Here is a 12,919-nt window from a genome sequence, read left to right on the forward strand (position 1 = left end):
GAGTTATGGGCAGGTCAAGCCAAAGGAGATAATTCTCTCTCTTATCAAATGTTATTCTTGTAAGTCCAGTTCAGAATATTATTCCCAGTGAATGTCTTTCTTATTTACACGAGGTCGAAGTGAACACTTCTTTTTAATGACTGAGAGAGACATCTAATCCACAACAGATGAATTAACTCCGCAACTACTTAATGACAACATCATCTACTTAATGATAATCCTGACTCCTCCTTGATAAGCACTACTACCATATTATGACTCCATATCCCTAATGACAACCCTTAATCACTAATGACAACCCTTAATCCCTAATGGCAACCCTTAATCCCTAATGACAACCCTTAATCTCTAATGACAACCCTTAATCCCTAATGGCAACCTTGAATATCTAATGAGAACATTCACTATCTACTTACAATTCTGACTACCTAGTGACAACATTGAATATCTAATGACACCATTCACTATCTAATGACAACCCTGAATACCTACTGACAACACTCACTATCTAATGACAATCCTGACCACCTAACAAAAACATTCACTATCTAATGACAATTGTGCCTACCTAATGACAACCATAAATATATTTTGACAACATTCAACATCTTGTGACAATTCTGACTACCTAACGTGTATGACCCTATCCTACCCTAGCCAATCTTATGACAACCTTGATCATAACTCCCCAAACACTAAATGGGGAACACAAAGCAGCAGAAGAACTCACTTCCTCTTGCATCCTCTCCACCCATGCATTGGACACATCTGTGTCAATGTTCTTAGGTAGATTCTGTAAAATTGATAAGCAGTTAGTTAAAAGATACACAAACATACATGACCTAAAATAAAAAGACCAGTGATTCATGGCACAGAGGGAAATTTGTGACAGTTATGTGAAGTCCTTGTGCACATATATGGTGCAGCGCTAGGGCGTAAAAAGTGGTTTTAAAAGCTATGGTGTGCTGCTATCATAACGTATGAGCAGTGAACAGTATGCCTGCCCGTAGTATGAAGTTGTGAGCAGCAGTCTAATCTTGGTTGTGTACACAAACAACTGAATAATCTACTCGTTACATAAAAAACAGGTTGACAGGCAGACTGTCACAGAGGAAACTCAATCTCTGGTTTACTGACACTTACATGTCTGCCTATCTGTCTGCTAATGACAATATGCAATGCACAACTTCAATCACTGACCACATGCAATTAACACCTACTGGGCTTATATGCCATGAACCACTGGCCAATGAAACAGTGCGTTACACTTGCGAGCACACCCACCGACTCTGACCAGGTTCGGTATTGCGTCTGCTTCATTTCGAGGGAGGTAAACCCAAGTACAAAATATTGCACATTGCTTTTCGATTATACGCTCATAATTTTGTTTATTTGTTATTTTCTTAATCAGCAATGCATTTTACATATCATGAATAAGTGATAACTGTGTTTTAATTATGTTTGATTTTTTGGTTGTATGTGACCATTAACAGGCTACTCATCTACTCTTTAACATACTAAATTGCGCATGAAATCAGTGACATTGCTCAGAGGGATGATGCAACACAAGTCCTGCCCATTCTGTTACCAGGCAATCTGAAAGCAGTAGTCATTTAGTGGGCATGGATTAAACATTTTCCTGCAAAACAAATTTTTTTTGACATATGTAATTGAAAAGGGAAATGAAACTAGTTAAAAACATAACAGTAAAAGAGTGAGTGAGTATGGTTTTATGTTGCTCTCAACAAAATTCCAGTAATTTCATGGTGGAACATTTCAGTAAATATCAGTCAATACTGACCGACACCAAAACAGGTAAAACTGGTTCATGCAGTTGTTGGAGGAAGAAGACAGTCATCAGAGCTGTGGCATAAGCAGGCAGGGTGCCTTCACTCTGGACATCAAGGCGGCACACCTGAAATAGACATCTCATCCACTCATGGTAGAAGGGATACTAAACATCTGTGTACAACTTACCACCAGTTACTCATTGATTAGACAAAGGTGCTAATTTCTAAGGACCGTTTTCACAAGGAACTTTTAAGAATTAAAGTTGAAAATTGAAAAAGCTCACTGGATTGCCATGAATTGTTGTAACTTTTGCCTACCTTGGCCCAGTATCTGAATACAACCGCCAGTTTCCTGACTCTTGGGTCCATCTCACTGTATACTGCCAGAAGCTGACTCGTGGCTGTCGCCGGCCGACTGTTAATTGTCATCTTACATTCCAGTTTTGTGTCTGGGTCAACAAAGACAACAGCTGGCACCTTGGCTGAAAAGTCGCTGTGTACGTTCATGAATTGATCCTCTGAAAACAGAACAGTTGTGATAACATCTCTGAATACAGTAGAAGTCCATGCTATGACTCAGTAGGTCAGCTCAGTTTGAAAGAAAGCACTGGCTGACATGGATGTTAACAAGTGTTGAGCCCATGAGCAGGGGTGTACTGTTCACCTGACATCTGAATTTGTAATCTTATGATAGAATCAGTGCTCCTGCTCTGCTCAAGACAATTCAAAAACATGCATTCTTCATTGAATGTCCATAACAGTTTACTTAGGTTTTGATGGTTGGTTTCATATTTTATAATGAAATATTTGCAAAAGAAATTATTAAAATCTAAATATTTTAGATATTTAAATACTTACCTTACCATAGGGTGGTAAAAAAAAAATACTTGTTTTGTCTTATGAGACCATCCCTACATGGCCCCAACAAGGCCCCCTACATCCAAGAGCAGGTAACTCTAGCTGTCAACCTTGCACTTCACTTTTCATATTGTGGCGGTCTTTCAATAATCGAGTCTGGACCAGACAAACCAGTGATCAACAGCATAAGCATCGATCTGCGCATTTGGGAACCGATGACATGTCAACCAAGTCAGTGAGCCTGACCAACTGATCCTGTTAGTCACCTCTTACAACATATTCGCCTTTTATGGCAAGCATTGGTTGCTGAATTCTACCCCGACCTTCATGGGTCTGTTACTTTTGAGAATTAAGATCTTTACCTGCACTTTTGAGAATGTTGAAAATCTGTATCAGCTTTTTTGGCAGACCTTCCATATCTTTTGCGTAGAGATCAATGTTGACATCACTGGACTTGAGGCCAAAGCCAGTGAGAGAGGACCCATACATCTGGAGGGACACACCTGAGACAAGGATACAGGTACTAGAAGACATGCTACATGGTGACAGGAATGTTAGCAAAAGAATTTACTGTCAATACATCCCAAATGTATCACTTACTCCTCAATGAATAGTACGGATATTCAGCTCCTAGTCTGGAGCAAAGCAATATGGTATGTATCGTGCCATATGCCTTCAGTTTGGTCTGATTCGGTTCGGTATAACAGCACTTGCTTTCAGGAACATGGTGGCCGTCTTGCAAAGAAATGTTTATGTTTTGACAAAATTATTTGATTTCTAGACATTTAAGCTGTTGTGGCCAGTGAAAGAATAGACAGTGTTTTGTAAGTGAGCAGCTTAAATTCAGCTTGCTGAAGTTGTTCAAATGCATCGATGGTAAGATGTTGCAGGACTATAAGTAAGTCCCCTGTTGAATCTGTTTCAAAGCCACAAAAAATACAAAATACTGCAGCCCAACTTGTTTGTCTTGTTTGCATATACACAAACACTTCAATGATCCCTACACTGACTGCCCAGCTTTAATTGAGTTCAAAGTTCTTGTATTCACATACCTGTGCCTTAACTGTATCGCACCATTCTATTTGTGAGAGCATGTAAGCCAATACAATCTAACCAGAACTCTTAGATTCCAGTCCCAAATTCTGTGCAAAATGCCCAGGTAGAGACTGAAATGATGTGGATTTGGATCACTTTCCTACCAATCAGCTGTTTTCTCAGAAAGCACATGTATTCTGCAACCTGAGGATGAGTTTGCCTAGTTGCTGATCCCTTCCCACAATGCAAACTGGTCAATATCCTTCCATTTATCGTCATTAAAACTATTAGAAGATCTTCTGGGTGTCCCTTTCTGAACACTCCTCCCTCGTAACAAATACTGAACAGAATCAAAATTTTTATGATAGTTTGTTGAACAACGTATTTCTTTTTAGGTCTTAAATTCTGCAAATACCTCATAGAAATTGTCTGATGTTTTGATTATTATGATCAGCATTTCATTGAGTACTATATGTTTATTAATTTTCTTTCCAATTCATCGGCCCGCTTTTGAGTCAAATGCACTGTAGGATATGTTGCTTTGCAGATAACAGGTTTTTCTTGGAATTTGCTGACGTGTTATGCCAATCAAGTCTGCACACTGGCATCGCATTCTGTACAAGAAGCAGTGATGTACTTCAAACTACTATGCGTGATACTGCAGTGAAACTGGCATACCTCCAGTCAACTTCCTGAATGTATGACATCAGTGCACCATCATGTTCACCTCCCTGACATTTGGTGCAATAAATGTGCTCATGATTTTATGCCGCTTCCACAACCTTCCAGTGCCACTTTAAAAGATGCCAAAGGAAGCTTCATATGCTGTCTTTTGGTTGAATGTGCTTATTTCTAAAATATTTTTTACTAGAAGTGAGCTGAGTCTTCTGACAGCTTGGTTACTTGGTTAGAGTGTTCCCAAGTAAATCATACTCGGAGGATTGGATGGGTGCTCTCTGATTCCAACACACTGCTCCTCAACACTCACAGATAATGGCTGTATTTGACCATCTGGGGAGCAATATTCCCATCAGTTTATTTATATGCCATTCACAGTATATTCTTTAACTCAAGAAAGGTTCGTAAATCTTGCGAAGACTATTGTTGACAACTTCATAAAGAGTGACTTCTAGTCTTCTTCAACTTCACAACCAGTTAAAGTTAATTAACGTACAAATTTTGTAAAATAATTGCTTGTTAGAATGCCTAAGACGTACACAAAGCTAATCCAAGCACTAGGAACATTAGCTTGGATTAGACATGAGGGAATTTTCCGCCAAATCATTGGGTGAAAATGGAGAGAATGATGAGTCACAGCACTGTCACGGGGTTGTTGGTGCACATGTGCAGGTGCGGGTGCGAGTGCGTTCAGTTACTTTCTTGGGAACATAAACACATAGGTTTCCACTATGTCTCCGCCAACAGAGGAGAGAACCTAATAAATCTAGACAATGAAAAATAAAAAAAGCCACAATTTGTTCCAAATCCATGTACAGAATCAAGAGCTTTTCCACTTACAAACCATCAAATTTGGTCAAATGCATGATCCTTAAAATATCCCAACAAATAGGTCAAAATCACCATTTTCAACTAGTGCCTGGAAACACCAAATATGAGCAAAATTCATGCAGACCACACAATGATGCACACAGGGACATGAACAGACACAGCCTAAAACTATGCTTCACAAGCACAGTGGCATGGGATAACATCACATATTACCACCTGATCCTCAGGCAACTCTCAGTATAAGCATGTATTGTACCTATTCTGCCCCTGAATCCACACATGGAGAATTATAGGAATACTATAACCAGGACATTTAGAGTTGAAAATATTAAAATACATTTGACAAATATTTCAGGAAAATTTGAAGTCAAGTCTAAGTTCTATGGATTCACTTTTCTTGGAGGAATGGCAATTCCTCTGAAGTGACATAAACTAGGACCTTGTGATTCTGCATGATTAGGTGGACGGACATTCGGATACTAATGGTCAGTTTGTCAATAAAAGGGACACACAGAGGTTCCAAAATGATTTGTTTTGGAAAAGGGACTAATGAAAGTAACTAGTAATTAAGATTGGGTATGAGTCATTTTTGTATGACGTAGGACATTATTTTAGTTGTATGGTGAGTAGTGCACGATTCTGGGAACCACTGTTGACTTGAGAGGTTCTCTCTGAATATTGAGAGAATGGCTCAGATGAGAATCAGAAGATCAGAAGAAATCAACAAGTTCTTCCAGGACATTGTAAACTAATGTTGTGCTTAGACCAGAACTTAGGAAATATCTGAGGACCTTTGTTTGTGAAAAACCATTCCAACAATAAAAGGCCTTGAACGCCATACTGGACTTATCCTTGAGTATACCATCTGGCTACATAATCCCCATACAAAGAGTGGAGCAAATACAGATTGTCTATGGAGAAGGGCATAACACCCCGACACCCTCAGGTAACAATACTTTGAAAGCTCTCTCCTTCGGTTCATGGAACCGATCCAGGAATCACTGACCTGGCAAGTCCTTCTGGACGAAGTTTTCAACCCTGTTTACAATATCTTTTCTTTGTTGCACCTCCTCCTCTGTAAGGCCATGGTCAGAGTGTATTGTCTTCAGCAGCTCATCCAGGGCAAGCACCTGCTTCTTGGTGGGAGGGGGCATGTACCGTAATATGTTCTCTGAATCTGTCACCTGAAATACACACATTGAGACAACACTGAATTTAAGAATTTCAGCAGTATCCTGACCAAATAGTTGTCTAAGTAATCTAAGGCTGAGTATTATTCATTACACCACTAGATTGAGTCTAGAAAACCCTAGGAGAAGGTCACATCAGCTAATCTTTTCGTGACCTATAACTGTTCAGTCAAATGGGAGATGGCTGAAAAGATTTAACCAATCAGACAACGGCTACTGTTCAGGGTTCAGCAGAACTTAATTCCCCAATCACTGACTCTGATCTCTCAACAAACAAAAATCCTCATAAACACAGATTTTAGAGTTGGCACTCTAACGAAATCTGTCCCTACTAAACAAAGGTACCTCTTTCCTCCGTCTATGCCTGGGCTCTGACACATGCTTGAGATAATCCTGCACTCTGTCCAGATGGTACTCACACAGGCGGCAGAAAAACTTGGCTCTCGGGAACTTAACTGATTTCTAAAACAGAAAATTCATAACCCCTGTTTGTGTAAATTGCTGCTGACAAACCTACATCACATACCATGTGCTTCCACACTCATAATAAGACAAGACAAACTTGTGTCCAGGGATATGGATGCCCCTGATGCTGTAGGAAGCATTCCCTTCATTGAATGTGCTCTGGTGCTTAATGTCTACTAAACAAGTTGAATAAACATCTATGCAACTATGAAATGCACACCTTTCGAATCCTAGTGAAACACATGTATAAGCTTAATTGATTCTGTTGAACATTTTTTGTGGAGAAGTGGATAGACTTAATCCCCTATTTCACTATCGTCAGAGAGAAATTCCATAAAATGTACCTAAGTTCAAATGTCTCTAAACATACAAAAAAACCTATAAAATACAAAACAAAATATGGGATACACAGCTTTAGAGTCTCTATAAAAGACATATGTGAGCGTAATGAGTTTTGTGCAGTGGTTTATAAGGAGAACACCCCCTGATGTATGGGTCGAAGAGGATGAACAGAACCACATTCAACTAAAATCAAACATCTGTAGAACTGACAAAATTAAGAAACTGGATGAGAAAAGTGTGAGATACACATCTTTAGAGTCCCAATGAAACACACATAGAAGCTCAATCAATTCTGTTAGCAGCTTTAGTGGAGAAGTGGATAGTGAGTGAGTGAGTTTAGTTTTACGCTGCACACAGCAATCTTCCAGCTATATGGCAGTGGTCTGTAGATAATCGAGTCTGGACCAGACAATCCAGTGACCAACAACATGAACATTGATCTGCGCAATTGGGAACCGATGATATGTGTCAACCAAGTTAGCGAGTCTGACCACCTGATCCTGTTAGTCGCCTCTTACGACAAGCACAGTCGCCTTTTATGGCAAGCATGGGTTGCTGAAGGCCTATTCTACCCCGGGACCTTCACAGGTTGGAGAAGTAGATAGACTTCATCCTCTATAACACTATATCAGAGAGAAACTCAACAAAATTTATGTAAATTCAAATGCCATAAAAATGGATCAAATATGAAAACAAAATATGAGATGCACACCTTTAGAGTCCCTATAAATCACATGTGTAATCTAATTGAATTCCATAAAGTAGTTTTTGAGAAGTGAAGAACGTACACCTGCCCTATAACACTACATTCAGAGAGAAAATAAACAAAATTTATTCAAGTTCAAACACCATTAAAATTGGAAAAATAAATAAAACACAAAAATCAAAATATGAGATGCACACCTTTAGAGACCCTAAAAAGCACATGCATAATCTAAATGAATTATATACAGTAGTTTTTGAGAAGAAGTGGACAACATACATCTCCCCCTCAGTCCCCTATTACACTCTCATCATAGTGAAATTCTGCAAAATGTACCTAAGTTCAAATGTCTCTAACTTACAAAAACACACCAATAAAATACCAAAACAAAATATGAATTGCACACCATTAGAGTGCAAAGAAACCCATGACCCATGTACAAGTTCACCGAATTCTACTGAGCGTTTTTTTTTTTATGGCGATGTGGATACAGTATTTTCCCTGTTTCTGACGGATGGACAGGGGGAAACCCTATATGCCCAGGGGCATAATAAGACATTTGGGCACTTATATAAAAGGAGTACAGAACTGTTTGAGATATACTGATTCAAACATAACCAATTCAAAGCCTTACTTACTTACTACCATGAACTGAATGGGTGAGTATGGGTTTTCGCCGTTTTTAGCATTATTCCAGCTATACTATGTTCGGGGACACCAGACAGGGGTTTCACACACTATACCCATGAGGGGAATAAAACCCAGGTCTTCAGCATGACCAGTGAAGGCTTTAATCACTAGATTACCACACCGCCCCCAATTAGCTAAGAGTAAATTTCAGACTTTAACAAAACTTGACAATAAAACCCGAAATACCTTTTTCAAAGGGAACACCTTCTGCTTTTCCATTTCCCTCAGGGTAGAACCATCAACTTTTTCTTCAGAATCTGGAAAGAAATGAACACATAACTATTAACACTGTTCACTGTTTGATTAATATATCATTCTCATCAAAGATCTCTGTTAACAGCATATGTGTAATAAATTTTATAAGTCTGAAATTATTCCTCAGCTCATACAGTTTTTCGGGATAAGGTTACCTTGGACAAGAAAAATGTTCAGATTCAAATTACGTATTCTGACCATTAATTCTATGCTTTCACTAACAAACCTAACAAGCTTTCCCCGACCATGATCATCATGCTTTCCTTGACATCCTCACCATGGTTTCCTTGACCATCCCCATCATGCTTTCCATGACCATCCCTATCATGCTTTCCATGACCATCCCTATCATGCTTTCCATGACCATCCCTATCATGCTTTCCCCGACCATCCCTATCATACTTTCCCCGACCATCCCCATCATGCTTTCCTTGACCATACCCACCATACTTTCCCTGACCATCCCCACCATACTTTCCTTGACCATCCCTATCATGCTTTCCCTGACCATCCCCATCATGCTTTCCTTGACCATTCCCATAATGCTTTCCCTGACCATCCCCATCAAGATCTCCCCAACTAACCCCACCATGATCTCCCTGACCATCCCCATCATGCTTTCGGTGACCATACCTACTATGGTTTCCCTGACCATCCCCATCATGATCTCTGTGACCATCCCCATCATGCTTTCCCTGACCATACCTACTATACTTTCCCTGAACATCCCCATCATGCTTTCCCTGACCATCCCAACTATACTTTCCCTGAACATCCCCATCATGCTTTCCCTGACCATCCCAACTATACTTTCCCTGAACATCCCCATCATGCTTTCCCTGACCATACCCATCATGATCTCCCTGACCACCCCCACCATGCTTTCCTTGACCATCCCCATTGTGCTTTCCCTGACCATCCCGATGATGCTTCCCCATCATGCTTTCCCTGATCATCCCCATCATGCTTCCTTGATCCTCCCCATCATGCTTTCCTTGATCATCCCCACCTTGCTTTATCTGATCATCCTCACCAGGCTTTTCTTGACCATCACTACCATGCTTACCTTCAGCTCCCCCTTTTTTCCTGTTCTCTGGTACTCCCTTGTTCTGGTGGCCAACATTCTTGCTTCCACCATCACTCTCACTAGATGCTTTTACAGAACTTTGATCTTGACCCTTAGCAGCCTTATTTCCCTTAATCTTTGGCTGCTGCTGTTGCTGCTGTTGACGTGGCTGTTGTTTTGTCTGTTGCTGTTGTGGCTGTTGTTTTGTCTGTTGCTGTTGTGGCTGTTGTTTTGTTTGTTGCTGTTGTGACTGCTGTGGCTGCTGAGGCTGCTGCTGTTTTTCCCTCCCCTTTCCTCTGTTCCTATTCTTCTTCTGCCCACCCCCAACATCATTCTGGAGATTATTGGGGCCCTGGCTCTGTTGCCTAGAGGGTCCTGGATATCCTGAGTGTTGAGGATGAGGTGGGTAGGGCATCACAGTCGGACGGCCCGTCCTTGGATCTATAGACAATGCTCTGTTTCCCTGATGGTAGGAGGGTGGGTGATCCATCTGGTGATAATGTCCACCCCCTCCTCCACCCATGGATTGGTAGGGTACTTGATGGTGGGGATCATCATAGGCACCATTCCTGCCACCCCCCTCATCATAAGGTCTCTGATTGGATGATCGGTTCCGTCTCCTCCTCTGTCCTCCTCGCTCATTCCCTTGTGCTGCCATCCAAATTCTGTTGATGAAATCATGGAGATAAAACTTCATGGAACTAAAGATCATCTATACTAATTGGACTTACATGGTACGTTCTGTACTTACAACTTTCAATATATACTTAATTTTGTGCGATGTAATAAATAAATGGATAATGCCACCTTCACTTTATCCTCAATAATCTCCAGGGTATATGTTATGATATATCTCAGCTATACCCTGGATGCATCTCTGGTTCGAACAGATGATTTTATTACCTCCCTTAGCTGGCTCCACATTCTCATAGTAGCCCATCAGGTAAGCCACCATTACAACCGAGCTTGCCAGTGTCAACAAAAGATAGCAGTTGCAGCTGTGAAGGTTTGTTTGCAGTGTGACTCAGATTTTAGGGGAAATCACACAGACAAACTGACAGGCCCAAAACTGAACTATAACTCCTTCAACCTCTTTCCGAGTACCTCTGCATGGTTTGTGTTGCCATTGTAATCAGTTAAGTAAAAGTGAGTTGTGACTGGTACAGTCAACTTCCAAGCATGGACAACTGACTGGATGAAAAGCCAGCTAAAGCAGGTAATAAAATCATCAAGCATCCTGGGTATAATGGAGATTTATCGCAACATATACCCTGGAGATTATTGAGGATGCTTTCAGTTAAAAGGAACAATGTGATATGATGATGGTGACATGATGGTGTTATTGGCTTCTTTGCAAAGAATACAAACAGTGGAACAGCTGGCATGAACAAACCTGTTGAAATGAGCAAACAGTTTCATTCACCTACATTCATACCTATATGAAGAATATCAAACACATTCATACCCGTTCTTCAGTGCTCTTTTCAAAGACTATGCATTCATAACCTTACATGTACAGCATGCTGTACACCAGAGAAAATAACACTTGCCTCCAGTCCAGTACTGTCTCATGTACATAGAAAGGTATTAGGGTCATATCGCAAAATACTACTCAACAGTCGATAGGGATATAAATGGCAAAACTTATAAATATGACTACTGGTAAATGAGACAAACAGCACTCAGTACAGACATGGAAGTGAAACATCGTCAGCTTTATTTCTCTCCTAATGATGCAATTTTCATGATAAAATTTATATTCTATACTTATCTTGTCTCATACTTTATTGCTTATCACCCCTTCCTTCCGAACGGTTATTGGAAACTTGAATCCCTTCAAATTCTCTACAAGCGAATGTACAATCACTCACCTTAAGCCACCTCCCTTTTCCCACCAAAAGCACCCAACTGACTGCACATATGCCAAACCTCACTCTCTCAAACAATGTGCCTCCACACTGGCCTACAAGGAAGCCTGAGTGGTGAGAAGGAATGGATAAGCATAAATTAATAAATAATCAATTTTATTATAAAAATTACATATTGTTCCTTATCCTGACTCATGCTTTATTGCTTAGTGAATCCAATGGAAAAGGTGGCAGGTCAATGCCCCCCTCACCCCATCCCTTCAGGATTCCCTATTAGATTGTACTCAGATCCGTGTTCGCTTTTATACATGTCCTGGGAATTCTTCTCGCAGCTGCACATTGGAAATCTGCATGACATTTTACGGCGGACCAACTTCTTATTTTAGGTCTGTATACTGGATACATCTTCTGTAGCTATATCTCGTAGATAGTGGTTAGCGAAGACTGTGTCTGATCTCCAAAAGCAGCCTTCCATAATTGACAAGATCAAACAGTTCCCATGGAGGGTGAGTGTCAATGTTAATGCTATTACTTCATGAGGGTTTGAAGCTCTTGGAGGCTCTAACCCGGCTGCTTTATAAGCTCTTAGGATCACTGCTCTGATTCAAAAGGAGACGGTCATCCATGAGACTTATAGGGTCGATGTGGGAGACAAAGAGATAAACAAGGATACGTCCTGTGTGTCATTTGGACACAGGATAATCGATAGAGCCAAAACATAAAAGTAAGGATCTGGTTGTCCCAGCAATTGATTCTACCCCATGTCCCACCTTAGTTCTAAGTGGACAGCAGCGTGGTTTCCTGCTTCAAATCTTGTATGGCTGAAATCTAGGGTGTGATTTCAGACATTTGAGCTGCAGCTGCTAAGGCGACCAGAAATATCATTTTTTCAGTGAGTAACTCAAAAGATGTCTGCATCAGAGGCTCATAATCTTCACTGATGAAGTGCCGCAATACTACGTCAAGATCCCAAGCAGATTTTCAGAACTGCTGTTGATCCTCTGACCTAAAGGATCTCTATAAAGCAACTAATTCTGGAACCTTAGTCATCTTCACTCCTGTCTTCATACTAATGACAGAGCTGATTGCTGCTAAATAAGTTGACAGTGTGGATCCTTTCAAGCGTCTGGTAGACCTCAAATGACATA

The 12,919-nt window shown here is 40.5% G+C and overlaps 1 protein-coding gene across 4 annotated transcripts in view; it reads right to left on the reverse strand.

The window, feature by feature from the left end:
- LOC137290877 (terminal uridylyltransferase 4-like) overlaps positions 1-12,919 on the reverse strand; it is a 36,539-nt gene that overhangs the window by 20,110 nt on the left and 3,510 nt on the right. For all 4 annotated transcript variants that reach the window (XM_067822043.1, XM_067822044.1, XM_067822045.1 and 1 more), the window contains exons 2-9: positions 9,904-10,568; positions 8,769-8,839; positions 6,728-6,844; positions 6,199-6,376; positions 3,011-3,151; positions 2,109-2,308; positions 1,802-1,915; positions 731-793 (exon numbers count right to left, since the gene is read on the reverse strand). In XM_067822043.1, coding sequence (XP_067678144.1) covers positions 731-793; positions 1,802-1,915; positions 2,109-2,308; positions 3,011-3,151; positions 6,199-6,376; positions 6,728-6,844; positions 8,769-8,839; positions 9,904-10,561 — 1,542 coding nt within the window. In that variant the 5' untranslated portion in view covers positions 10,562-10,568. The remainder of the gene's footprint in view (positions 1-730; positions 794-1,801; positions 1,916-2,108; positions 2,309-3,010; positions 3,152-6,198; positions 6,377-6,727; positions 6,845-8,768; positions 8,840-9,903; positions 10,569-12,919) is intronic.

This window comes from Haliotis asinina, chromosome 7 (genome assembly GCF_037392515.1).
Source record: "Haliotis asinina isolate JCU_RB_2024 chromosome 7, JCU_Hal_asi_v2, whole genome shotgun sequence".
Lineage (NCBI taxonomy): Eukaryota > Metazoa > Mollusca > Gastropoda > Lepetellida > Haliotidae > Haliotis > Haliotis asinina.